A 25,751-nucleotide genomic window follows, 5' to 3' on the forward strand; every position below is an offset into this window, starting at 1 on the left:
GACAGAGACAGAGACAGAGAGACAGAGACAGAGACAGAGAGACAGAGATAGAGAGACAGAGAGACAGAGAGAATATTAACACCTAGCAGGGTTGAGGTTTGATCTGTTGCTATGTATTGTAATGCCAAGTGCGGGCCCCCAAGGCCTGGTTTCCTTGGAGATGAAGAGAGTCCACAAGTAGACCTAAGTGATATTGCCCCCAAATTATTTCTGACTGGAGAATAACGATGCCTACAGCCTATAGCTGGGCAAAATTGAGATAGGCGGAACTTGGTGTTCCCAGGCTTGGGGTCAGAGGAGACCATGAGGAGAGGAAAAAGAAGGTGGAGAGAGGAGAAAGACGCCATGGCTTAGGAGTCAAGAAAGCACAGCAGTAAGGGCTGGCCAATTGGAGTTAAGAGCAGCTCAGATGAAACATAGTAAAAACTCCAGGTTACCCATAGGAAATAGATTTTAATAACGTGGAGGGTAGATATCTGCTCAGCCTTAGTGTTAATAAAGGCTTATAATAAACATAATGGTTGTGTGTGACTTTCATCTGGGAACTGAATGCTCAAAGGGGAGATAGAAGCCCCAGGTTGAGATTAAATACTTTCAGCAATAGAGGTGATGGGGGCGTGGGTTCTAAGGAGATACCCAACCCATACCCGTCATCCACTGGATTAAAGTCGTTATGCCACCTCTCCAGAGCTGTTTTGCCATCTGTAAGACTGTTATAATTCACATTTAGCATCTAAGGTTTTGAGAAGTTTGGAGACATGGGCGAGGGAAGAGTCCCGTGCAGTCTGTGAAGCTGGGATTGCTACAGTGATTCTGTACCAGAAGTCATAATGGCACAGCTCTGTGAGAGTGACATTTCCCCTTCCAACTTTGACAGTGGAAGCGGGAGCAGGGGACCTGGCTGAGATATCAGTGTTGGTTGTGACCAGCCGGCTGAAGGGCACCAAGCCAGGGGTTGATGTTGGGAAACGCTGGTCCCATTGATCCCCTAACATTTGCTTTGCCCTTGGGCCTCACATCCTTGTTGACACAGAGCCCATTAGGGATGGATGAACATCCTTGGAAGTAATGGTCTGGAAGGCGGCGGCAGCTGGGTTTCCTCTTGAGATGATAGTGTTCTGATAATCTCAGGCGTCCCTAACGTCTACACCAGCGACGACAGGCTGCAGTCAGACGCTGCTGCTCTTGGGTCCATCCGTGGAAGCAATGTCAGGTCCAAATTTCAATAATGAAGCTTCCCTCGATGGCCCAAAAGCGCCTACTGAGCCCAGGGACCGCTGCTACTGACATCAGTTAACTGGAATCCATGGTCTGTGTTTGGGAAATACAAAAATCCATTTTTTTTTCCAGAGACAAGGCAGAGCCATGCAGAAGCCCAAGACAAACTGGTTGATCCATCACCGTTGAGCTTGACTGAAAGCTCGCTCCAGAAGCTCTGACTTGCAGCAAACAGGAGCCAGGGCCTTCTTTATGCTGTTCGCTTTTAAGGCGGCCACTGTCTGCCCAGCCTGCTTAATTTATCTGTAGGTTAAGCAATACAGGGTTATGTGCACTGAAGCTTGCCCATCTAATGGGACACAGGAAGGATCCTGATATAGACCTGGAAATATTAGGTCACAGATTATTAGCAGAAAAGGCAAGATATAATACTGTATATTCAATTGTAGCCCTTGTTTGTAAGCGGTGACAGGGTTGGGGGGAGCATATGGGCTTGGATGCATGGAGCCTCAAAGTCAGGAATGAGACACACGAAAGGGTTGCGGGTCCCCAGGCTCTCTCAACACAGGCTACGGTGCAATGCAAAATGCAGCAATGAGAAACTGTTTACTGAGTGGGCAGAGTACCTTTTTAATAACCTCCTTTATCTATATTAGCTTTCTTCACCTAAAGGTGTGTTACTTGTGCCATCTTTAAATGTGAGAAGGGTGGGCCCTGAATAGGCACAGTAGTGCCTATACTGTCTTAAAGGGGACAAACCCAAACGCTCAGGCAGTAACCCTAACCCCTCAAAGGCACATGCAGAGGTGTGTCTCCTAGGTGATTCCAAGTCCAGCCAAGTTGTCTCTGAAGACGCCGTTTGCTCAGCCTCTCTCTCCTCCCCATTTTTGCGGCTCCTCTCAGCTTCCACCGTGTTTCCTCCTCCTTTCCCTGCTTTAGACTGGCAACCCCTGCTCTCACGCCCTCCCCCTTGAGAATCAGAAATGGTTAAGTCATGAAAGGGGTAAATAATTGTTATGGCCATTCCGCTGGCGATATAATAACTGGCGATAATATAATAGGCAGAGACTTCAGGCCCAGGTTGAGTAACTAGCTGGTTTATTCTGCACCTTGTACCCCCGGATGAAGTGAGGACTGTTGTCCCTTTCCATCTGGAGCAATCAGTGGTGAGATAACCGGATGGATTGAAGCAGCAAACAGAAAAGCGCCCTCAGTCCCAAGACACGGCCGGCAAGTGAGGCAGGACCACACAGGCGCCTACAGCTCACAGCCATCCAGCCACCGATCCAGAATGTCCGACAGCTGGCAGTTCCTGGACCAGACGGGCCTGCGGAGGGAAGGCCAGAGAGTGATGAGCACCAGTTCCTTGTAGTCAGAGCTTGGGGTCCCCAGGGTCATGCTTGCCCATGCCTGCCTGGCTGGCCCTGGGACATCTGCGTCTCTCCAGTGTGGACCTCAGGCTTTTGAAGTTCTTAGCGCTCACCCTGGGGTGGGTGCAGGTGCTTCCAGGACGCCTCTGCCTCACACAGGAACCCCACCCAACCGGGGCATCCCTGCCCTGTGACGAATTAGTCAGTCCCCTAAGACAGCTTCAGAATGCTTTGACTAGCACAGGGCCCCAAGGAGTGAGTGTCCATGGCCTTGGCTCCTTCCACCCTTCATGCTACAGCATCTAGAATTCCTTCTCCCTCTTCAACCTTCCTGAGGTGTGTGGACTAAACCTCTAACCTCTTCTCCTAATGTCCCTAACAGTACTCCCCAAGTTCCAGTCTCTAATGCCAATACCTGGACCCGAGTCCGTATCCCCATCTACAGTTTTGCTCCTTAAACTAACAGGATGGAGGATTTGTGGTTGACAGAGGTCCCCTAGTCCCTTATAGCTATGAAGCTTGAGAAAAAACACACACCCACATTCTCAGAAAACCCAGGGCTCTTCATAGCTCGGGGCGGTATAGGGAGACTCTCTAATTAGCATCGTCTGTCAATAAAACAGCTTCTGGCCAATGAGCTGAGGAAGAAAACAGAAGGTGGGACTTCTGGCAGGAAGAGAGGGGATTCTGGGAAATAGAAGCGCGAGAGATAAACCCGAAACACTGAGGAGGTGGATGTAAGCCGGCAGGTAGCTGTAACCAGGTTAGAATAAAGAGAGCTTCATGCCAGGAACTCTGAGGCATAGACACAAGAAGACAAGGAGAGGAAACTGGCCCCGTCGCTAAACCCCGGTTAGGATAAAAGGGACAAGTTAAAAAAGCAGTGAACAAGGAGAAGCTTATGACCTAGGCATTTATTCATAATTAGTCTCAGTCATTAGGAATTAAACGGTCGGGAGAGAAAAAAAAGTTTCAGGGCAGATGGGGTGGAAGGGGTTCCCCTTCCACTGCAGGGCCTCTTTTCTCTTGTCCACCCAGCACAGCAGAGTGACTCAGTCTGAGCTGTAGAGGATGCAAGGCTGCTTGTCAGCTTTCGGAGACCCTGCCTTACCAGGAGTCTGGACAATGAGGCCCATTGGCCAGTATGGTCCAGTATATGGCCTCATGGTGCCATGCAACAAAAATGACTTAGCTCATTAATGTTTATCCCGGAGACTCGGCCAAGCTGACCAATTAACCAGGAAGCCCAGGCCACATATGAAAGGAACCTCAGACTTTCAGGAGACCGTTATCATTAAGAAGATTTCCACCACTGCTTGCAGTCTGCTCTGTTAGCGACGAGGCCGCTTTAACGGATTCCTGATGTTGACAACAACGAGTAGACACAGCAAAAACTAAAGACCCTTACTTACTCCCTGCCTCACTTTTCACATCCAAATCATTCCAAAGGAATCCAAACTTCAAGCATAGAAGGACAAAATCATTAAAATTCTATTTTTTTAAATTTAGTAAAAGTATCGAGGGCTTACTTGGTGTCTACAGAGTTCTGATATGAGAGAACAAGGGTGGAGCTCTTTGGAAGCCTCTGGGATAAAATACTTTTAATTCGTGTGCACAAGTGTGTGCATGAGTGTGCAGATGTATACGTGTATGGTGTACATACATGTGTGTGTGTGTTCGTGTGTGTGTGTGTGTTCGTGTGTGTGTGTGTGTGTGTGTTCGTGTGTGTGTGTGTGTGCAGCTGGAAGCCAAAGGGCATAATCAGGGGTTGTTCCTCAGGCTCAGTTCACCTTATTTTCTGAGACAGAGTCTCTTCCTGGTCTGAAGTGACTGAACAGTGAGCCCCAGGACTACACCTCCCGTCCCTGGAATTACAAATGCATGCCACCATACTTAACTGAGTTATAAACATGGTTTCTGGGGAATCAAAGCCAGGTCCTCATGCTTTCAAAGCAAATACTTTACCAACCGAGTCATCTCCTCCACTCTTAAGGACATTTCTAAGAAGGGGGCCTCACATAGACCCTGAAGCCACAAGAGAAAAGGTGATGGACGTGTTTGAGTCTAAGAAACTGTTAGGGCTCCTTTAGGATGAGGACACCACAAAGTCAAAACACTTCATGACAAAGCCAAGACAGCAGCTTACACAGATGTGGTTGATGAAGATTTCACAGCCCTAAAGGATGCATTAGTTATGTAAGAAGGGATTGAAGGGATGTCTCAGTAGTTTATAGCATATACTGGACCAGAAATTCAGTCCCAAAAACCACAAGGCAGCTCACAGCTGCCTGGAACTCCAGTCTCCAGTGTGAGCTGCAGACACCCACCTACCATGCACCCACCCCTCTAACCTCCAGGGTGAGCTGCAGACACCTACTCTCCATGCTCCCATCCCTGCAGCCTCCAGGGTGAGCTGCAGACACCCACCCACCATGCTCCCACCCCCTAACCTCCAGGGTGAGCTGCAGACACCCACCTACCATGCTCCCACCCCCTAACCTCCAGGGTGAGCTGCAGACACCCACTCACCATGCTCCCATCCCTCTAACCTCCAGGGTGAGCTGCACACACCCACTCACCATGCTCCCATCCCTTGTTTTCCTTTCACGATTTTCTTGGCACACTCGATTGTATCCTTTAAGTTGGGATTCAGTAAAGCTAGGAAGGAAGTGGAGTAGGTTGATGCTGTGGAATCCGAGGACAGCAAACTTATCTCTCCACGCCATAACTCCCGTCCCACTGCCTGCCTTCACAGAGGCTGAAAACCCTGGACACTCCTCATCAATCAGGGTAGCGGGAAATGCTCTCTTTAATGAGGCCGGAGGATGCTGGGACTGACACCTAGACCCTCTGCTGCAGAGACACCTCAGGTGTCAGGGGCAGCTGGCCCAGTCTCTTGTGTAGCCCTGACCCGGGACCCACTTTTCACTTAGGTCTGCCTCCAGCTCCACCAGTCATGCGGCCTTGGCTGTGGACTCGCTCTACCCCAATTTGCCTGTTTGTAGAATGGGGTAGAAACAGTAGCTACTCCTGAGAGGTTACTGCGAGCATTAACTGAACTGACACCTGCCAAGGGCTTAGGAAAACATTTGACCAAGCTCCCAGAAGCTCACAGGTCACAGGAGAGGACCCTGGCCAGTGCTACCTCTAAGCTAGAGATTCTTAGGTTTCTTAGGAGAGGCAGATGTGTCCTCTTTGGGCTTTTCCTGTCTCCTCCTTACAACCACCTCTTTTTTTTTTTTTTAAATTTCATTTTATGAATATGAGTGCACTGTTGTTGTCTTCAGACACACCAAAAGAGGGCATTGAATCCCATTACAGATGGTTGTGAGCTACCATATGATTGCTGATATTTGAACTCAGGACCTCTGGAAGAGCAGTCAGTGCTCTTAACCATTGAGCCATCTCTCCAGCTCTACAACCACTTCTGATCTGTCGTGGTGACAGTATGACTACCCTTAGGGAGCTAGTGGACATGCATGGGTGACGTAGGACCAGACAGAACAATCTTTTTCTACTCTCGAACTGCCTGAGCTCTGTTACCTGACCCTCCTCCCGACACCCCAGACATCCTAGCACCTTCTGGGCCCATTGGTCTTTATTTTGTTTCCTTCTTAGGCTAACACACCCCTTCTCTCGTGCCCCTGCCATGCTAGCACTCCACCTCTCAGGGATGAGCTTCAGACACAGCCGGTTCCCTCTCCCTGTCTCCTCCAAACATGCAGGTTCTGCAGGCTCCTCCCCCGCCCCCCCCCCGAGGGACTGGAGCGAAAGGGACCCACCCGTGCAGGACACACTGCAGAGGTTCTTGCCATGGTCACACCATTCATTGTCGCGGATCTGAAAGAGGCCGAAGCCGGTGGAGCCATCTCGTGAGTTCTCATAGACAGCCGAGGGGTTGAACTTGCTCTCAAAATAAGCCAGGCACACCCCTAAGAGGTGGAACAGTGTGTGGGGTGAGAAGACGCTGGTGGTAGGGGGATGGGATGGCATGGGGCGGTGAGGAGAGAGGGCCTGAAAGGGTCCTACTTACAGTTTTCAAGGCTGTAGCCCTCAAAATAATTTAAGCCCCCGTCATAGAGTTTCTTAGCCACCACGCAGCGCCCCAAAATGGAGGCACCAATCGGAGTCAGCAAGTAGCTGATGAGGAGAAGCACCAGGTACAGCTGCATCTTCTCCAGGCTCTGGCGGCTCAGGGCTGTGGGTGCCAGCTGAACAGAGAGTCTCAGGCGGCTCCTTCCAAGGTCACAGAGACATTGGACTTCCCAGGGAAAAGAGAGGCACTGGGGGCGAGGGGATCGGGGCGGGGGAGTGGTCAGGAAGAGTGTGGAAGGGAGAGATAGGAGGAGAGGGAATGAAAAACAGAAAGAGGGAACAGAGGGAGAGGAGGAGGGGGAGGAACACAGCTCACTGCTTGTACATCGCTGAGCACAGCCATTCCCGCTACGCTGAATCACTTCCACTGCTGCCATTTACCCTGCATTGTGTCCCAAGTTGTGGCCTCAACAGTCTTCCCAGGTTCCCTGTTAGCAACCTCCACTGACCTCCCTGGCTGTCAACTCTGGGGACAGCCCCAGAGGACCAGTCACTGGCCCCCCCCCGTGACTCCACTTCCTAGTCTGTAATGATGGGTGGTCTCTTGGATAACTGACCTCATGTCCTCTCCTTCTGCAGCAACCACTTAAAACCTTTCACCAGCACAGCTGAGCAATGGCCCCCCAAACAAACAAGATGTCACCTTGAGACACTGCTGGCTCCTTGTTCCTTGCACAAGGCCACACCTAGGCTTGGTTTTCCAAGCCCCGTAGAACCTGACTTTACCCCTGGTGAACTTCCATCAAGAGGAAGCAACTCCACCCCCAAAAACCGTCACAGAACACCCTGCCTGGCCGGTCTGCAAGAGCCACGCCCCTTCCATGATATACCTAAGAGTCTCACCTTGGTGCCTTCCCTAGCCACAGGGCCCACATACTCCATCCTCCGACACAAGCCACTCTCCATCTTCTGGCCCCCAGCCCTGCTGCAGCTCCTGAAGACTGACTGACCCCACCTGAGGTGTCCCCTTCCCCTGCCCAGACTTTGCTGCCCACAGTCCCTTCCTTGACCCCTAGGGAATGAGAATCCTGGTTTTGGTCATTGTCCCATGCATCAAACAAGAATATCTGGAAAGCAGGGTTCGGCCTCCTCCCAGTGTGCTCCACACTCTGTCACTGTAGACCAGTGGACAATCACCGTAGGCTGCTGTGCTGTCATTCACACATACAAATGCTCTCCTCCTCCTGGGGCCTGCAGCTATGGCTTGGGTTAGGAAGTTCTTTGTTGGGGGGTTGTTCTGTGCATTAGAGATCTGGCACACATCTAGAGGGTGGCTTAGGCGTGAAGTGTTGCCCTTAGACTCTCGGCTTTGAACCGTCGGCCTGAGTGCTGATGCTGTTACCGGAAGGAAGGTTTAGAAGCCTTTCAGAGGTGACACCCAGCCCCACTTCCTGTTCTCTGCTTCCTGGTTGCACATACGATGCCACAAGTCACCTTGAGCTTCTACATACGCGAGTAGTCACCTCATGGCCTTGTCACTTGTGCCATCAAACCAGAGCCACAAGTAAATCTTTCCATCTTTAGGCTGTTGGGTATCTGGTCCCCTCTATGATGAGCAAAACATCCTCTGAAGAATAAAATTGCTCTCTACCATGAACTAATAGCTTAGATGAAACCTTTAAGTGGGGCAAAGGTGGCAAACATGTTTAATTCCGCTGGTGTGGGTTGTGTACCTGACCACTGTCTGGTTCTCGGATAGCCTGGGTCTCAGCCGCTTTGCTCTCTGCAGCTGGGACGGCAGTGACCCCAGCAGTGACCTTAGCGAGTCATTCAGCTTCTCTGTGCTTCAGGGCTCTTGCCTGTCACACACAAGAAAACACTCCTTGCCTAATTGTGCTGAGAAAATGAGTTCAGTCCAGCAAGCACTACATGCTCAGGACAGCCTCGCTCTGAGTCCTGCTTGCACAGCCTCAGTCCTCATTAATAACCGAACTTCTATGCATGAGGAGAAAGCCCGGGTTGACGTTTTCCAGCCATGCGGGCAGTATTTCAGGGAACATTAGTCTTTCCCAGGCTAGGCAGTGTCTCAGCTCTTCCCTCCCTCCAGCAGTTAATTCAGCAGGAACATGGATGCTGTTCTAAAGCCTATCCACCTCTCACCTGCCTGTCTGCCACTGTCCTGGCCCAAGTCACCACTGTCTCTGACTAATTATGGTTTTTCCAATGACATTCCCCACGAACCATTTGCCCAATTCCTCCTGGTCTGGTCCCTGAGCCCCTCTTCAGTCTGACCCCAGGCCACTCCAGACCCTTCCTCCCCTTTTGCTCTTCCACAGGCTCCCTGAATGTGTTCCCTGGACCACACCCATTCTCACCACCATCCTTTGGGCCAGCTGTTCCTTCCACCTACACGAGTACTCCAGTGACTATAGCTTTAACCATGGCCACTCACCCATTGAGGAAGGTGACTTGGTTGTCTTTAATACACTCCTAACAGCAATCACTCTGTTGCTGTGTTCTCTTGCTTATGACCCAGGTCTCATGCAGAAAGCTTGCCTGACGCTGTCTCCTCCCCAGAGGCCAGTGCCCCGTACCTTGCTGGTTCTCAATGATCTTGTTGAAAGAATGAGCAAGCTTACCCTTCTAAAACGTGTCTCCAGATGACCAAAAGGGGACTTTGCTGATAAATGTGCCCTACAGTCGGATGTCCTCTGCCCGTCTCTGCTCCTGCCCACAAAGGCCCACCTCTCAGCCCGGCAGGGAGTCCACGATGCTTGCAGGCTGGGTACTCTGCTGGCACTGGGTCCCCTGGGCTTTCTCAGATGCCAATTTCTTAGTAACTCATTTGTCTTCACCCAAGAGTTTCTACACCATTGATCCTGCTCCATGAGAAACTCTTCTAGAACCTTCTCTATGACATCTGTGTACCAGAATGTTCTGAAGGAATCCTCAATCACCACTGAAAATGTATTAGCTTTCTGCCACTGCCATGGCATGTGTGAGAAGTGTGATGTGGGCCTCAGGAGACTCAGAGCAGGGTGACAGCAGGGACAGGCTCCTTCTGGAGACAGTAAGATGATCCATTCCTTCTTTACACTGTGTTGGCTGAGAGCTGACCGCACTTCTCCCTCTCTCTGATCCCCCTCCTGGTCATCAAAGATGTCAAGGGTGAGTCCAAATCCCTCCCACCAGGACTTTATCATCCCTCAGGTCAATTCCTTAGGCCTTCTCTTCTGCTATTCTGATGATTTTTGTCACTAGATTGGTCCACCCAGACTTCAGGGAAATCTCCTCTTGAGGTACTCAGCCTTAATCATATCTGAAAATCCATTTTGCTGGTAACACATTCCGATGTCCCAGGGGTTCTGGCAATACACATTTCCCGGGGCACTTCCATTGATGGAACGCAACAGAAAAACCCTTTGTCAGCCTGTCTACTCACAAGGCCAGGATCAAGGATGCTCCCTTTTTGGATCTAGGCCACCTAGTCTGAGACAGGAAAATGCAAGCTTGGGTTATTGTTAGGTCTCACACGATAAGAGACCTTAAGACAGGAGACAATAAGTCAGCTCGTGGGAACATGGAAGTGGTTCTGGCTGGCTCAGTTAAAACTGGTAATTACATGATTGATTTATAAGAGTGGAAACGCACAAAAGAAAAAACTAAACCAGCTACAAACACTTCTGCTTAGACCTGTATGTACACCAGCAACCTTCAGCATCGGTCTTTATTTAAGCATTGCCAACCATGATGCTGTGAGTGTGTGTGTGTGTGTGTGTGTGTGTGTGTGTGTGTGTGTGTAAATGTGAGTGTGCTCTGTACTCTATGCCACACTGTGTGTCACTTGGAGTTTCCGTTGCTTTAAAGTAGAACAATGACTTAGAAACAGGCAAAGGGCCAACTCCCAAACCTCCCCCTCTATACCACCAAGATGTTAAAACTTTACCCTTCATCCCTCAGGGTAAAACATACCCTTTTATTCCTACAGCAAAATGGTTTTTTGATAACTCACATTTCCCAAGTTTCTCAAAGTATTCAACCTATGTTTACCGTTACCTTAAGCTGGAGTGACAGACTGCACCCAGTGTGGTCAGTCACCTGCCTCAGCCTTACACCCACTGAAGCTGGCAGGTCAGCACCAAGGGGACACCTGGGTGACAGAGCATTCATTGCTACTCATGCCAGAGAGCATCGTGTAACTTGATGAGCTTCTAAAAACCTTTTGAGGATCAACTTGGGTCAGCACACCCCTGAAGACTCTCTCTAGTCAAGAGACATCTCTTCAGGGGAGCAGAGAGGTATTCTGGTTGGCTGACTTCTAGAACCTCTTCCTCCCCATATACTCCATTGCAGTTTGCTAGACCTATTTGTCTGTGAAAACCAGTACACACACAGAGGGTTAGTGAACCATCCTGCGAAACAGGCCCCATTATTGGTTGAGGGCAAAGACCAGTAGACACAGGAGCTAAATACAGCAGCTGCTATTGCAATGGTTCTTTTGGAAAGAAGCCACACCAATCATTTCCACGCTGTCTAATGACCGCTTTGGGCTGTAATGGCAGGACTGGGGTGGGGTTAAAAGGCCTTTGAAGTCTGAAGTGTTTATTACTCAAAATAACATCTCCCCTGGAGCATGGATTTGACCAGACCAAGTTGGTTTTGCATTTGCCACTAACCGTGTGGCCTCGAAGCAGCCACTCTTCCTCTATGTGCTTCAGCTTCTTCATCGTGAGGCAACAGACACAGTGTGCACATTGCTCAGGGCCTGCACCAGAAGTGGATGTGGATAGCAAGTCTCAGAAGATGGGCAAAAAGATGGCTCCATGGCTCTACCTGTGTCCAAGCAGAAGCCAGCAGCACACACAACACCCCTCCCCCTCCCCCAAGCCCACACTCTCACCTCCAACCCCCCCCCAGAGGTCCTGGTGCCCTAGGCCCCTGCTCTGCAGGTTTCTGGTGCCAGGATGCTGCTCCAATAGAGGCCTTTTATGTAGTCCTCCCTTGTGAGAAAAGTGAAAGAAAGGCAGAGGCTACCATGGCTGACTCCAGCTTCAAGAAGAGGAAGCAGTTCAGGCCTTGACAATCTGCACCAGAGGAACCCAGCGGGGTCATCCCTGGGCCTTGGAAGCCAAGCCATCCTTCAAGATGAGTGCTCCCTTTGCGGTGCGGTTGACTCTAAGGTCAGTGAGCTTTCGGCTAAAACTGCTTCTGGCGAGGAAATCCCACGAAAGGAGAAAGAGCAAAGGGTGGAGAAAATGGGGTGGGTGTGCGGCTCAGCTGGGAATTCGTCAAGCATGCGTGAGGCCAGGGGATCAGCATTTTGAGATCATCTCTGACTATACAATGAGAAAAACAACGTCGACAAAATCATCTATACACGATGACCTGATATCCAACTTAGGATCCGCAATTAAATCTAGAAAATATCGCTTGCTTGCTACATGAGACACTAAGAACCACTTGTGTGGGAGCTCTTCTGACTCACTTCTGGGTCACTTAGAACCAGAGAATCCTTCCCTCTGGGTTCGTTAGATACAACAGAGGAAACCATCATTGTAAAAGATTTCTCTGCTTTGTTCCTAAGTAATGACACAGAGACCTTATATTGATTTTAAGCTTCTTGCAGTATAGCTGGGAAGATTCTGATCTACTCTAACCAGACAATGCTGATCTTAGTCTACTTCCCAGCCTGCCTCCCAGCCACGTGGCCAGTTACCTGCCATCTTGATCACTCACTGACTTCCTCCTTCCACATCCTGATGGCAATTCGCCAGAGTCCTACCCAAGTCCCGCCCCTTCCTGTCCTGCCCAGCCACAGGGTGATCAGCCTAAGAGATGAGGAAGAACAATGCTCCACAAAATACTGAGTGGAAAACGCCCCACAATAATGACAACACCAAAGTATGGCCAGCAAGCAGATCTCAGGTGCAGAAATCAGCACTCGAACACACAGTGCGCAAAGTATAGGCCAGCACACTACCACCGAGGGTGGGGGTGTGGCCAATGGTGGAGGCGTGGCCAGTGTGGAGATGTGATGGGTGTGGGCATGGCCAGGGCAGGCTTGGCACCCACAGCAGTGGGACACAGCTGGATACTGCAACCTGAACAGCGCACAGCAGCGGTCACTCTTAACAGAAATGTTTAACCTAAATTATCCTGAAGACATGCAGCTGGGTCAGGAAGGGTGGAGGGGAGTAGGCTTCAGAAAAGTCGAAGGTGGTTTGTAATCTTTGGCTGGGTTGTGGGCTGGGGAGATGGTTCGGTCGGTAAAGTGCCTCCCATGCAAGCATGAAGGCCTGGATCCAATCCCTAGTACCTTTGTAAGAACCAGGCCCTGCAGCACACATATGTAATCCTAACACTGGGCACAGGGCAGAGATGGCTCACACAGGTGGATCCCCAGAGCTGATTGGCTGGCCAGCCTAGCCAACCAGTGAGCCCCAGGTTCAGTGAGAAATCCCAGCTCAAAAGACAATTTAGAGAGAAACTGAGGAAGGTAACCAGTGTCAACCACTAGCTTCCACATGTATACACCTACAAGCACACGCACATGCACATAAACAACTGCTAGCTCCTACATGTATGCACATACAAACACACACATGCACATAAAACAGAAGATGATAAAGGAGCTTTAGAGGACTTTGGATTAGGGCCGGGTGGCAGTTGTTGGGAAGGGACTGTCCTTGCTCTTGGAACCCAATCTGAGTATTCAGGAGCAAAACGCCACAGTATCTACAGCTGATTTGTCAGAGGTTCTGTCTACAATGGGGGTAGAAGGGACACAAAGCAGGAATTTTAAGCCCAAAGGCCCTTCTAGAAATTGGGAACCTGGAATCTAGACCTGGCTGCTGAGGACATAGCCCCAAGTCCCTGAGTGGCGATTTTTCTTACAGAATAGAGGCTCCCCAGTGTGCCCAGCACTGGGCGGTCACCAGACTTCTCCAGAACTTTCCCTGACAGATGGCCTGTGTCTGTTGAACTGATATCCTCAGGTACCACAGCCTATAATTGTATCTGTGTTTGAGTTGTTATCTGCATCAACATCTATATAGTATCAACACACGCTCAGAAAGTGTGCCAGTCGGCCCATCCCGCTCTAAGATCACGCTGAAAACATTCTGGTTTCCCTGTTTGCAAAGTCATTTCCTCTGTGCAGCTGTCAGTCAGAGCCATGTCACGTAGCACGAGGCCCTTCCCAGCAAGCTCACGATGCCTCTCTCCCCAGTGGCCCAAGAGGCCCTGGGGGAGCTGGGGACTGACGGGTAAGCACACTCAGACCAGCACATCCACACATGACAGGCCTAAACCAGAACTCATCATTCCAAAAAAAGAGCGCTGGACGTGCAACTAAAACCACCTTAAATGAACCCGATGTTGTTTAAGGGTAGGACAGAGATCATCTCAAAGCAGGTGGAACCTGCCCTTAGCTGGTGTCTAGACTTGTTCTGATAGAAGGAAGGAAGAAGAGAGTATGACAAGGACATCCTCATGAGAGAGACAGAGAAGGGGTCCCTTCTAAGCCACCTTGCTTCTTCCGTAAACCCAGCTATGTAAAGCATGAAGTTTGCCTTGCCAATGAAGGGACCCAGAGGCCTCGACAGCACCATCCAGAATCTGACATCAGTGAGCAGCCACCACCTCCAGACGATGCCGCACAAACCCCCTTTAGTCAGATATTGTTTCCTGATGCTGAGAGACCCTAACAGCTCTGAGAGATCCCTGTTGGCTGCCACACCTTTCTTTTCAAATCAAAGCATTCTTGGCTGTGGTGTTGCATGCCAGGCCTAGACTATCAGTGTGGCAAAAGGATGGCCACTTCATGTCTGAGCACTCCCTAGGATCGGTCTGAAGGGGAGTGTGTTCCCAGCCTGGAGAAAGGCCACTAAAGGCAGAGGGAGGTGGAGACATTGTCTTTTGTGAACACTCTCCTTGCTACCCATGGGAAAGCAAAGCTTCCCTCAGCTACCCACAGTGCGGTGCCAAGGAGGAGAAAGACCTCAGGCTGTGCCAAGAGAAACACTGCACAGGGAATAGGCAGAGGACCTGTCACGACTTGGCGAGGGGGGAGGCAGAGATACCATTCTGGTCCCTGAAGTCTTAGGAGCCAAATCAGAAAAGGGATGAGCAAAAGGCACAGGGCTGCCTCCCGCTCTGAGGTGCACCGAAGGCATTGAGGCATCAGGTCGTGGGAAGACAGGACATGGCTTGATTGTGGTGCCACTAAAAGGGAGTCACGAATCCATATGAGATAAACTTGAGGTGCAGCCCTACCCTTACAACCTCTGCACCTCAGCTGGCGGGCAGTTGGAGGGGCAGGAGAAGGATTTTCAGTTACCCCAAGGCCCTAAACCAGGTGGTGAAGAATGAATGAATGAATGGACTCTAAATGAGGATTGCTTGCCTTTACCTGGTGGCTCTGTTCTAATACAAAACCATCTTTCCAATGACTAAAATGTAAACTTCAGTTTTACTTGGTCAACAACATGAATTCCCTACCTCCCATCATGACAATCCACAACAGGAGAGAAAAACACGGGGCCACAAGGCCATGAGTCAAAAAATAAAATAAAATAAAAAAATAAAAATGACATTGAAGACCCGGGGGACAGTCAGTAAAGCACTTACCTTACAAACCTGAGGGTCAGAGTTTGAGAAAGCCAGAACACACCTGTAGTTCCAACGCTACACAGTGGGAGGCAGGCAGCTCCCTGGAAACTTGTGGCCCAATTAGACTGGGTTAGACAGCAGAGTTCTAGGCCAATGAGAGACCCTGTCCCAAGCAAAAGACAGAAGGAATCTGAGGAACAACAACCAGAGATTATCCTCTGACATCCACATGTGCACCATGCTTGCAAGCATCCACACCACAGACACACACACACACACACACACACACACACACACACACTAAAATACACAATAATTTTATAAATCACATTTACACTCCTTCATGTTTGGACCTTTGGATCTGAAAAGCTAATATGAGCTTTGAGAACATGAGTTGCAGCCCAGAGGCTTGCAGGGGTGGGGTTTGGGGGATGCTGCATGGCACTGGGGTGGTGACAGCCTTTCCTGGGGGACCTGAGAACCTGTAACTCCTACTACCCCACTTTGTGGGGGACCTAATGGTTGCAGGATCCAGTCACCCACACATGTCACCCAGAGCATAAGCAGGGACCCTTTTGTTGGATCCACGAGGGTTCTGCTCGAATCCACGCCTGCTTTTGTGCTCATTCAGTAAAATGCTTGCCTTACCCATGAGGACCTGCTTTGGGATCCTAGCACCCATGCAAAAGCTGAAACCCAATGCTGGGAGAAGGAGACAGGGAGATCCCTGGAGCTCTCTCAGGTTTGATGAGAGACCTCATATCTCACAAAATAAAGTGGACAATGGTCAAGGAAGATAGAAGTCAACCTCATTCTCTCTTACACAGACACACACACAGTGACACACACAAAGATATATATACACACACACAGACATACACAGACACAAAGACACACAGACATACACATAGACACAGACTCACACACACAGACACAAATGCACACACACACAGACATACACACACAGACACAGAGACACACACATAGACATATACACACAGAGAGACAGTCATACAGATACACACACATATACACAGACATACACAGACACAAAGACACACAAACAGACATACACACAGACACAAAGACAGATGACATACACATAGACACACACAGACTCACACACACAGACTCACACACACACACACAGACACACACAGACATATACCCAGACACACAGACACAGAGACACACAAAGACACACACACAGTCATATACACACAGAGAGACACTCATACACACACACACACACACACACACACACACACACACACACACACACGGGAGTGATCAGAGTGGTTTGTGTTCACACAGAACTCTAAGCAGCTCTGGACCAGCCTTTGAGTCCTATAGATCAGGAAAATGAGCAAAATGCCAGGCAGGTTTTGGACCCAATTAAAACCCACAGTGCAGGCTGAGGGGGGAAATGAGGGGTAGCTGTTTACCGTGGTCTATCAGGGATGACCTCATCTCCCAGCACAGGCAAAGGGCAAGGGCGTAGGTCTTCGTGTGTTTCAACCTCAATGCATTTCTGATTGTGGATGCTCAGGAAGTCGGGGATTCTGTCACCGGCCCGTGTTTGCTCTCCAGTCACTGTATCAGCCAAATTGACATCATCTGGTGTCAACAGTGCCCACATCGAGCTCTGGCTGGGGATTAGCAGGAAAATATCAGCTTGTGAGAAAGCTCAGAGCCACTGTGAGGGGCAGCTCCTAAGGGCCTTTTCTTGCCTAAGCCAAGCAGTTGTAGACAAACTGGGGCTGATGAGACAGAAACTGGCTCCCCAGACAGGCACAAGTCAGCCCTTTATGGTCAAATCAAGGTCTCATGGAACACGGGAAGATGCTTATTCCACACTTTGTGAAATTCTGGAGACCAGTTACAATCAGCAAGAACACCAAGTGTGCTGGTACACGTCTGTAAACCCCGCAGCTCAACAGCAGGGAGAGGTAGGAAGATTGGGTGTTCAGCTTACACAGTAAGTTTGAGGCCAGCTTGGGCCAGAAACCCTGTACCCTGGCCCTACTCCAAAAGGTGGGGATGGTTAAACAGCAAATTGTACTTTTTATATGGAAAAAACTAAATGTGATATTTTAATAGGTAGGTAGATAGATACAGATACAGATACAGATACAGATACAGATACAGATACAGATACAGATACAGATACAGATACAGATATAGATATAGATGTATCTGTTTGAGAAAAGCAATTCAAGCTGGTCCACTCCCTGCCATTATCTTAGACCAGCCATTTCCTTGGGTCATGGATCTGGTGACAAACCAGATGTGGTGACAAACTTCTCCCTGGAGAGGACATACACCTGAGGACTTCTGGCTACAGTTTCAGCTCTAATCCTTTCCTTGACAAGCCTGAGGCGGACTTCTGTTGGCCCGGCTTCCCACACTCCTTGCTCTTCCATGGATAACTCTGTCTCCACTTTAGCCTCTCACTAGAGGTTGGAGCACATGACCTCAAGATGAGCCAATCAGTGCCTGACATTCCCCTAGCTATGGGGATTGGTTCAGGGACAACTAAGACTTAAGGAAAATTCTATGAAAGCTGTAGAAGCTTTTGCTCCAGCCTGGACTGCCACAGCTGTGGGATTAGAAAGTGGGGATGAGTCTGTATTTAACACAAAATAATCAGAGCCCAGAAGTGAGAGGAACCAGGTCTTCTGAGGGTTCAAATCTGTCATTAGCACATGGGTGGGAAGATACCCATGTGCCTTGGTGTCTGATGTGGGAGCAGCCTAGCTATAACTTTAAATCCCTACTTTTAATGATGGTCCTTAAATGCATTAACCTCCCTTCTAGCCCACCACCCACCAGAGGCAGTGGAAAAGAAAGGATACGGGGAAGTGGATCTGTTTAGAAATGGTTCTTTGGAGCAACTTCCAACTGCATTGTCAGGAAATCAGCAGTTCAGTTCACAGATCAGCAGCGGCAGCACGATCCACTTGCAAACACTTCGTGAATATATATACCAGCAGTCCAGCGGTAGCACAACCTAGCAGGAACAGCCAGCCCCAGCCGAATCAGCAGGACTCAATGGGAGGAACCAGGACCATTAAGAGTGACAGCAGTTCTCGGTTGTATCTCTCTCAACAAAGTGAAGGTCAGGGAAGACTGGAGACCAAGCAGCATTGCAGAGCCGGCTCCATGAGCGAGCCCCTCTCACTCTCTATTGAGTCCTATTTATACTCCCTCCAAACATTACGTGTCCTCCACGGGTCTTGTCTCACCCTGTGTCTTGCCTTAGCATGTGATTCTGTCTTAGCAAAACTCCACGTTGGGTCTGTATCAGCTGACATCACTCTGCCAATCTGCCAGAGTATGAGGAGGCGGCAAGAAACCACCAGCACACCACCGGAAGTTTTCTTGGTGCCTTTCTCTCTATGGAGTCATGACTCCATGTAAGGTGGACCAATACATGTGTGTTGTTAGCAAAGAATCCTTCATCACGTGTCCTTTCACGTGCTTGCTTTAGCAGAACATCCTTTCACCTGTGTTGGCTTCAGGAAAACAAGCCTTCATGTGTTTGCCCCAGAAAAACAGCATCCGACACAACTGAGTCTCCAAAGAACCCTTAACTTTCCACTTCTCCCGGCTGTTTCTTCAAGGATGTTTGACCACAGCTCTTCAAGCACGTCTTCCATATGCCCTTGATAGATGACATTAATTCCCTGGGTCCCACCACGCTGGGCATAGAGGACTGTATTCTACAAGCTTGTTCCACCGCTGTGATAAAATACCCTGATAAAGACAGTGTAAGGAAGGGAGGGTTGCTGGGCTCACAGTTGGAGGCACCTACACTTGGAAGCAGAGACCCAAGACTGCTGATACTCAGTCTCCTTTCTTCTTTTTGCAGTTCAGGACCCAGACCAGAGAACAGCACTGTTCATTTTTATGGTGGGTCTTCCTATCTCAATTAATCAAACCAAGACAACCCCTCACAGGCAAGCCCAGAAGCTGGTCTCCTAGGTGATCTAGAGCCTGTCAAGTTGGCACCAGCCATCATGAGAATACTATATTGCCAGTGTGAGGAATTCTTCACTGTCAATGTAAACTGATTAAAAAGTACCCAGGGTATTAGTGATAAACACCTTTATGTGTCCAGAGAGGATTAACTGAGGTGGGGTGAGGGCCCCCAGGCCATGGGACAGGGTTCCTTGAAAGTAAGAGGGAGAAAGGAAGAAATTGAACTGAGTCCTGGCTTCTCTCTCTCTCTCTCTCTCTCTCTCTCTCTCTCTCTCTCCCTCTCTCTCTCTCTCTCTCTCTCTCTCTCTCTCTCTCTCTCTGCTACCTTGTGTTATCGGCACCACACTACCCAGCTGCGAGGGTTTCACAATGGGAAAAGCCTCCCGCACTTCAAGACCAATCAGGACGCAGGGAATAAGAGTTATGACCAGGGCCTGGGCTCAGTGATATGTACAGAGTCCTCTGCTTACTGCAGAAGCTAACTGCACCCAACAGGTTAGTAGCAAAGAATGGATAATACCAAGTGCCAGGGTTGTTTATAAAGAAATTTATCAAAGCTTCTGTGGCTTTGATAAATTTATCATGAAATGCTGTGCTGAAGCCAGGCCCAGCCAGAGCTCAGTTCAACTGTGATCACAACTGGAGGCACGCTGAAGGTTCTGGGTTTAGGAACATCAAGCACCTGAGTGTGTGTGTGTGTGTGTGTGTGTGTTTGTGTGTGTGTGTGCATGTGAATGCATTTGTGTTTGCACACGTGTTTGTATGCATGTATGTATAAGTGTATGTGCTTGGGCACATGTGTGTGCAAGCACACGTGTTTATGTGTTTGTGCAGATGTGTATGTGTGTGCATTGTGTGTGTGCATTGTGTATGTGCATGTGCATGTGTGTATGTGTGTGTGCCTGTGCACATACAAGTATAGAAAGTCATAAACTCTTTGCAAAGCAGAGGGCTCTTTGGAAATAGCCCTTCCCGGACTGTGAGTTAATTAAACCTCCCTTTTAAATCCTACTTACTTTTCTCCCAGCAGCCCTGGGCATATTAGACAGGCCCATAAGACCCATCTTTGTGGGTTTATGGGATGTTAGCCAGGCTGCTGGACAGACCTACAATCCAAGACACTTGGCACAAGAGGAAGAGTCCAAGGCCAGTCTGGGAAATGCGGTATGACTCTGTCTCAAAAATAAAATAAGATAAAATAAAATATTTATTCGGCTAGAGCTCAGTGATAGATCAGTAGCCTAGCATTCACAGGTCCTAGGTTCAATATCCAGCACTGCTAAATACGCACACATGTATACATACCTGGTATGGGGATAGAGGGAGGGAGAGATAGGTAGGTGGGTAGGTGGGGGGTGGGAGAGAAAGAGAGAGAGAGAGAGAGAGAGAGAGAGAGAGAGAGAGAGAGAGAGAGAGAGAGAAGCTTCCAGTCTAGGCTGACACCAGGTGTGGGTAACAGAGAAATCAGGTAAGAAATCTCAGTTCTAGCCAGGAACCTAGATCCCAAAGACATCTCAGCCCCATCTGCCCGCCTCCAGCTCCCTAGGGACTCGGGACTCGGACTTAAACACAGAAACCATCAGTGATACTAAGTTAATGGACTAGAAAGCCAGAAGTCAGTGAGGGCAGTCAGGATCTGAACAGCCTGGACCCTACTGTGCAGGGTTGTGGTGGTTACATGCCTGAGCCCATGACAGGGACTCGGCAGACATGGGAAGCTATAGCTCTTAGAACAGTCTCAGATGCTGCTGTGGAGAGCTAATGATTGCCCAGCTCCTGCAACCCTTCAGGCTCATAGTCCTCATGAAGTGCCAAGTCCTCACCACCACCACCACCACCACGCCTGCCTCTTGGTGCCTGCACAGCCACGAGGCACAGGTCACGTGACCAGCCACGCGGCACAAGTCCGGTGACCAGTCATGTGGTGCAGGTCACGTGATCACTGAGCCTGCTTCTTTCCGTTGCAGAACACTCACCTACCTGCCTTGGCGATCTTTAAGATGATTCCTAGAGGGTTGAGGAGATGGATCAGTGGAAAACAGGGTTGCTCTGAAAACATGAGGAGGACTTGAATTCAGATTCCAAGAACCCACAAAAAGCCAGACATGGTAACACACCCCTGTAACCCCAGCATCCTTATAGCAAGACTGGAGAGAGAGACAGAAGAGCGTCCTGATGCTGTCAGCCCAGCTTGCCTGCTCGTCACAGCAGCATTCACAAGACAGAAGACAAAAGACCAAAATCAGAGCCTGTGCTCCGACACCACAAGCACATGTGGCACATGTGAATCACGGTGTACACACCAAATGCACACACAAAGAGACACACACAGACAGACACATCATTTTTTGAAAGAGCAGACACCCCCTTGTCTGGCAGGCCTGAAGCCTTGAAGCTTCTTCCTTAAGTCCTGTGACACTGGTGGGGGAGGTGGTGTTCATAAAGCTCTTAGCTGAACGCTCCTCTCTCCACCCACTCCTACGCTTCCTCCCCAAACCTAAAACCGTGAATGCCCACTAATGAAGGTATGTGTCTTCCACGGCCTTAACCAGTACACACCAGAGGCCAGGTAGTTGTCTGAGCCTACTCAGCAGGAGGGAGAATGGTGGGTATCAGCCAAGTCAGAGAAGAGCTGCAGCCAAGCAGACAAACATGGTAGGGCTCGGGCAGCCACAGGCTTCTGAGAAAAGCAGCCCACTTTCTTACGCTGCTCACTTGGCTTTTAAGTAAGATTTGCTCTGTGCTCACAGTACCTCAGGGCTCTCATACCATGCCTCAAAATCCACTCTGTTTCCTCAGACTGTGAGCTCCATATTGGGGTGGGTATTGGAGGCAGTGTCACTGTCTAAATCATGTAACTTTAAACTAGCCCCTTCCCCAGCCAGAGTCTTGCTTTGCCTCCAGTGAAAGCCGATCCTCCCAGGAGAATGCATCCCATCTAGTTGAGATTTATGCTAATGGCCCTCGAGCCTCTCTGATTCAGTTTAGATCTTTTTAAACGCCTTGATTAAATTTGGATTTTCCAAAAATGTCAGAAGACTTTGAATCAGGAAGTGCAAATTCGTCGCAAGTTTGCCAAAGTGTGGGACGATTCTCTCCTTCAGCCCTTCACGCTCTTTCGCTCTTTCGTGACTGAGACCCGTGGTTTACACAAATGGGTACATATTTAGCATGACGGCTGAGGAAAAACACTTGCCAGGATCACACCCCATCTCCCTTGCCTCACAGGCTCCGGGCACCTTGTAGGTCAAGGCAAGCTTGGGTCTCTTCAGTCCCCTGACCACGTCTGCACACAGCCAGGCTGTGAGTTCCAAGTTAACTCAGCTGCCCCCTTAGGAAGACACAGGACGGCTGCAGCAAATCTCTCAGAGGTGAGATGACTGAAGCAGAGCAAGCGTCTTTGCCACATCTCGGCGCTGATCACCAGCGTTTGGACGACAGACAGGGATTCTCCAACACCCAGGCTTGGCTTCCTTGACAGGTGGAGCTGACACAGTGACGGCCCCCCCTCCGGGAAGCCCATTTTCTGGCAGATGATGGGGGAGGAAGCTGTGAATGGCCCAGGTTCTCCTATCCTTTGCAATCTGACAGCAGTGACAAGTCCCAGTGGCCATGGAAACAAGCTGGAACAGGAAGGACAAGTGTTGGGGACATTGGCAGCTGGGGAACATGTTTGGGACATTTCCTCCTATGTCTGAGTTCTCCCTCAGCTCCAGCAGCTGAGCAGCCCTGCAGGGAATCTAAACAGGACCAGGATCGCAGTTTGACCTGGCTTTTGAATAACTTTCTGCCAGCGTCTCGGGCCTAGGCTGGCCCTAACTTGCCATGTAACCAAGGATGACTTTAATTTTTGATCCTCCTGCGCCTACCTCCCAACCTAGTTACGGGTCTGTGCCCCTCCTAGTTCTACCCAATGCAGGGAATCAATCCCAGGTGCTCTGTGCATGCTAAGCAGGCACTGGGTCCCCAGACTGTATTTGCTGAGTATCTGTAGGTAATAGAAAAATCCCAATTGGTGGCTGAGACAAGTAGGTTTTAAATTTGTTGACAAGCCAGACAGGGCTGATAGGACAGCTCCAGAGTCCATTGCAGAATACCTCAGCATTGCAGGAAGCTTCTAGTAGGTTTCTGCACCCCAGATCCTTCCACTGGGCTTGTCATGGGTAGAATCAGCAAGGAGTAAGAATGGCTTCCCAAGGATTCTTCAAAAAGCCAACATGGGGACTGGGGATGTGGCTCAGTTGGTAGACTGCTTGTTTACCACACACAAAACACCTGGGTTTGATCCCTAGCATGGAGTAAAATTGGGCATGATGGCTCGAGTCTGTCAAGCAGCACCGGAGCAGTGAGGTTGAAGTTTGGGGGTTCAAGGTCATCCTTAGCTATGTAGAAAGTTCAAAGCCATCCTGAGCTACACGAGGCCCTGTCTTTAAAAAGTGGGGAGGGAGGGGACAAGAAAGGGAGAAAAGAAGGGAAAGAAGAAGGGGGTGAGGGAAAGAAGTGAGGACGAAGGCTGAGGTATATACCCCAGTTTCCAGAAGCCAGATGTGGCGGTGCACTCCTATATATCCCAGCAGGTAGGAATCTGAGGCAGGAGGATCTTATGTCTGAGGCCAGTCTGATTTACACAGAAAATACCTGTCACACACACACACAAAGTCACAAAAGTCGCAACATCTTTTCCCACCCCTCTCCCCGACTCTGTAACAACCACCATATGACTTCTTTTTTAAATTCTTAACGTTTTAGTACATTTACTTATTGTGAGTGGGAACACAGGTGAACCAAGGCCCACACCTGGAAATCAGGGGCAGCTTCAAAGAGCTGGCTCTCCCCTTCCACCATGTGTGTCTGGGGATTGAACCTGTGCTGTCAGGCCTGGTGGCCATGCTTTACTCAGTGGCCCCATTGTGTGTCTTCTGTCACAGAGGCTGGGTTTTCATTATTTAGGACTTCAAACAACTAGAAACCAACAGTCGTCTTCCTTGGCACTCTGACCCTGCACCAGCAGCCTGCTGCCTGTTGCTGCTAAACCACAATTTTGCAGGTCCATCCATCTACCGAGAGGCATCTGCACCGCCTCCAGTTTCAGGCTGTTCTTGTGCTCATTGCGTTTCGCTCTTGGTTAAATCACAATTAGAAAACCTCAGGGCAGACAGACCTGAGTCATGGGGCACAGAGACATTCGACTTCCTGTAGAATTGCAAGATCATTCTGTAAAGTGGCTTTGGTTTCTCACTCCCAGGGGCAATATGCAGGTGTCCAGCTGCTCACATGGGGAGTTCTGGGAGGAGCCGAGAGTAGCCCACTGTCCACCTTTGGACCTGGCCAGGTGAGTAAATGGGACTCCAGTCTGGATGAGAACCACTCTGGAGTTGAGGGAGTCAATGGGTTACCACCCAAGTTCCAGGTAGGAGTGTAAGGGTGTTACAATTGCCTCTGCACACAACTTGACTTTGACTGTCACCTTGACACACACCAGTCATCTGGGGAGAGAGAGCCTCAGTTAAATTGTTTCCACTGGATTGTCTGTGGGGTATTTTCTTGATTAATGACTGGTGTGGGAGGGTCCTGACCTCTGTGGGCAGTGCCATTTCTAGGCAGGTAGTCCTGGGCTATATAAGAAAACTGAACAGGAACCCAGGGTTGGGGGAATCCAGTAGGCATTCCTCTGTGGTTTCTGCTTCAAGCTCCTGCCTTGAGTTTCTCCCTTGATTTTACTCAGTGATGGACTCTAAGCTGTCCATCTTAGCTTAGTTATCCTACTAAGATAAACCCTCCCCTCCCCAAGTTGCTTTGGGTCATGGAGTTTATCGCAGAAACAGAAAGCAAACAAGGATGCCTTCCCTGGACCTCGAGAGCTGAGCCTTCGCAAGATCAGCGGGTGGAGCCTCACAGCCCACAGAGCAAGCAGCAGAGCAGTGCAGAGCAGGCCCCCACAATGAGAACGTTCACCTCAGGAGAGGGCAAACTCGGGTCTGGGCTCTCTTGCAGGCCTCCAGGCTCACTCAGTATCTGTGGCCCCTCAGCTTTTCCTGTCCCACCCCCAACCCTAAACTTCTCCTGCTCGAGGGCTTTGCTTTCTCCAGCCTCTCATTCCTATAGAACCCTGCCACTGCAGACATGCACTCTCTTCTTGCTCTCTTGGCCCGGCTCGCACACTTTGGCCCTCCGCATTTACTCTCTGCCACCCTCCCCCACCCCCATGACCCAGCTCCGTCTACTGCTCGTGTTAGTCGACTGCTTTCTCTCCCTGCTCCGAACCCTTCCGGATGCGTCTGGCTGTTCTCTCCCTTGCACCTACAATAAAACCTTCCCTTCGACTATACCTTGGAGAGAACATGTCCTCGTTTCATGCAGCCATGCCCCTGCATCAAGTACTTTACCCACTGGGCTGTCTTTCAAGTCTTTAGGATAAGTCTAGACAGACTGGGGAGGTGCCTCCATGGTTGACAATGTACACTGCCCTTGCAGAGGACCCAAGTTCAGTTCCCAGCATTCACTCTGGGGGGTCTCACAACCACCCGTAATGCTGTT

General features: G+C 49.8%; 1 protein-coding gene and 1 long non-coding RNA gene across 6 annotated transcripts; one reads left to right on the forward strand and one right to left on the reverse strand.

Annotated features, from left to right (window-relative positions):
* Nucleotides 1-2,299: 2,299 nt before the first annotated feature.
* Nucleotides 2,300-9,531, reverse strand: Lyzl4 (lysozyme-like 4). 4 transcript variants are annotated; one of them, XM_006244125.5, is made up of 6 exons: nt 9,263-9,509; nt 8,357-8,482; nt 6,622-6,871; nt 6,371-6,520; nt 5,168-5,246; nt 2,300-2,545 (listed from the first exon to the last, which is right to left on the reverse strand). In XM_006244125.5, exons 3-6 carry the CDS (start codon nt 6,758-6,760, stop codon nt 2,476-2,478), a joined length of 438 nt encoding a protein of 145 aa, XP_006244187.1. In that variant the 5' UTR covers nt 6,761-6,871; nt 8,357-8,482; nt 9,263-9,509; the 3' UTR covers nt 2,300-2,475. The 4 variants fall into 4 exon arrangements, with proteins under 4 accessions (XP_006244187.1, XP_063121923.1, XP_038937744.1 ...); XM_063265853.1 differs by having other exon boundaries at nt 7,241-8,482; nt 9,263-9,497; XM_039081816.2 differs by lacking the exon at nt 8,357-8,482 and having other exon boundaries at nt 6,622-6,849; nt 9,263-9,515.
* A 12-nt stretch (nt 9,532-9,543) lies between these two features.
* On the forward strand, nt 9,544-25,542 carry LOC120094302 (uncharacterized). Of its 2 annotated transcripts, XR_010054313.1 has the most exons (4): nt 9,558-9,791; nt 21,182-22,585; nt 24,460-24,546; nt 25,006-25,542. It is a non-coding gene; the product is annotated as an uncharacterized LOC120094302 (long non-coding RNA). The 2 variants fall into 2 exon arrangements; XR_005488591.2 differs by lacking the exon at nt 21,182-22,585 and having other exon boundaries at nt 9,544-9,791.
* The last annotated feature ends 209 nt before the right edge of the window (nt 25,543-25,751 follow it).

The sequence above is a fragment of the Rattus norvegicus genome, chromosome 8 (genome assembly GCF_036323735.1).
Source record: "Rattus norvegicus strain BN/NHsdMcwi chromosome 8, GRCr8, whole genome shotgun sequence".
NCBI classification, from domain to species: Eukaryota; Metazoa; Chordata; class Mammalia; order Rodentia; family Muridae; genus Rattus; species Rattus norvegicus.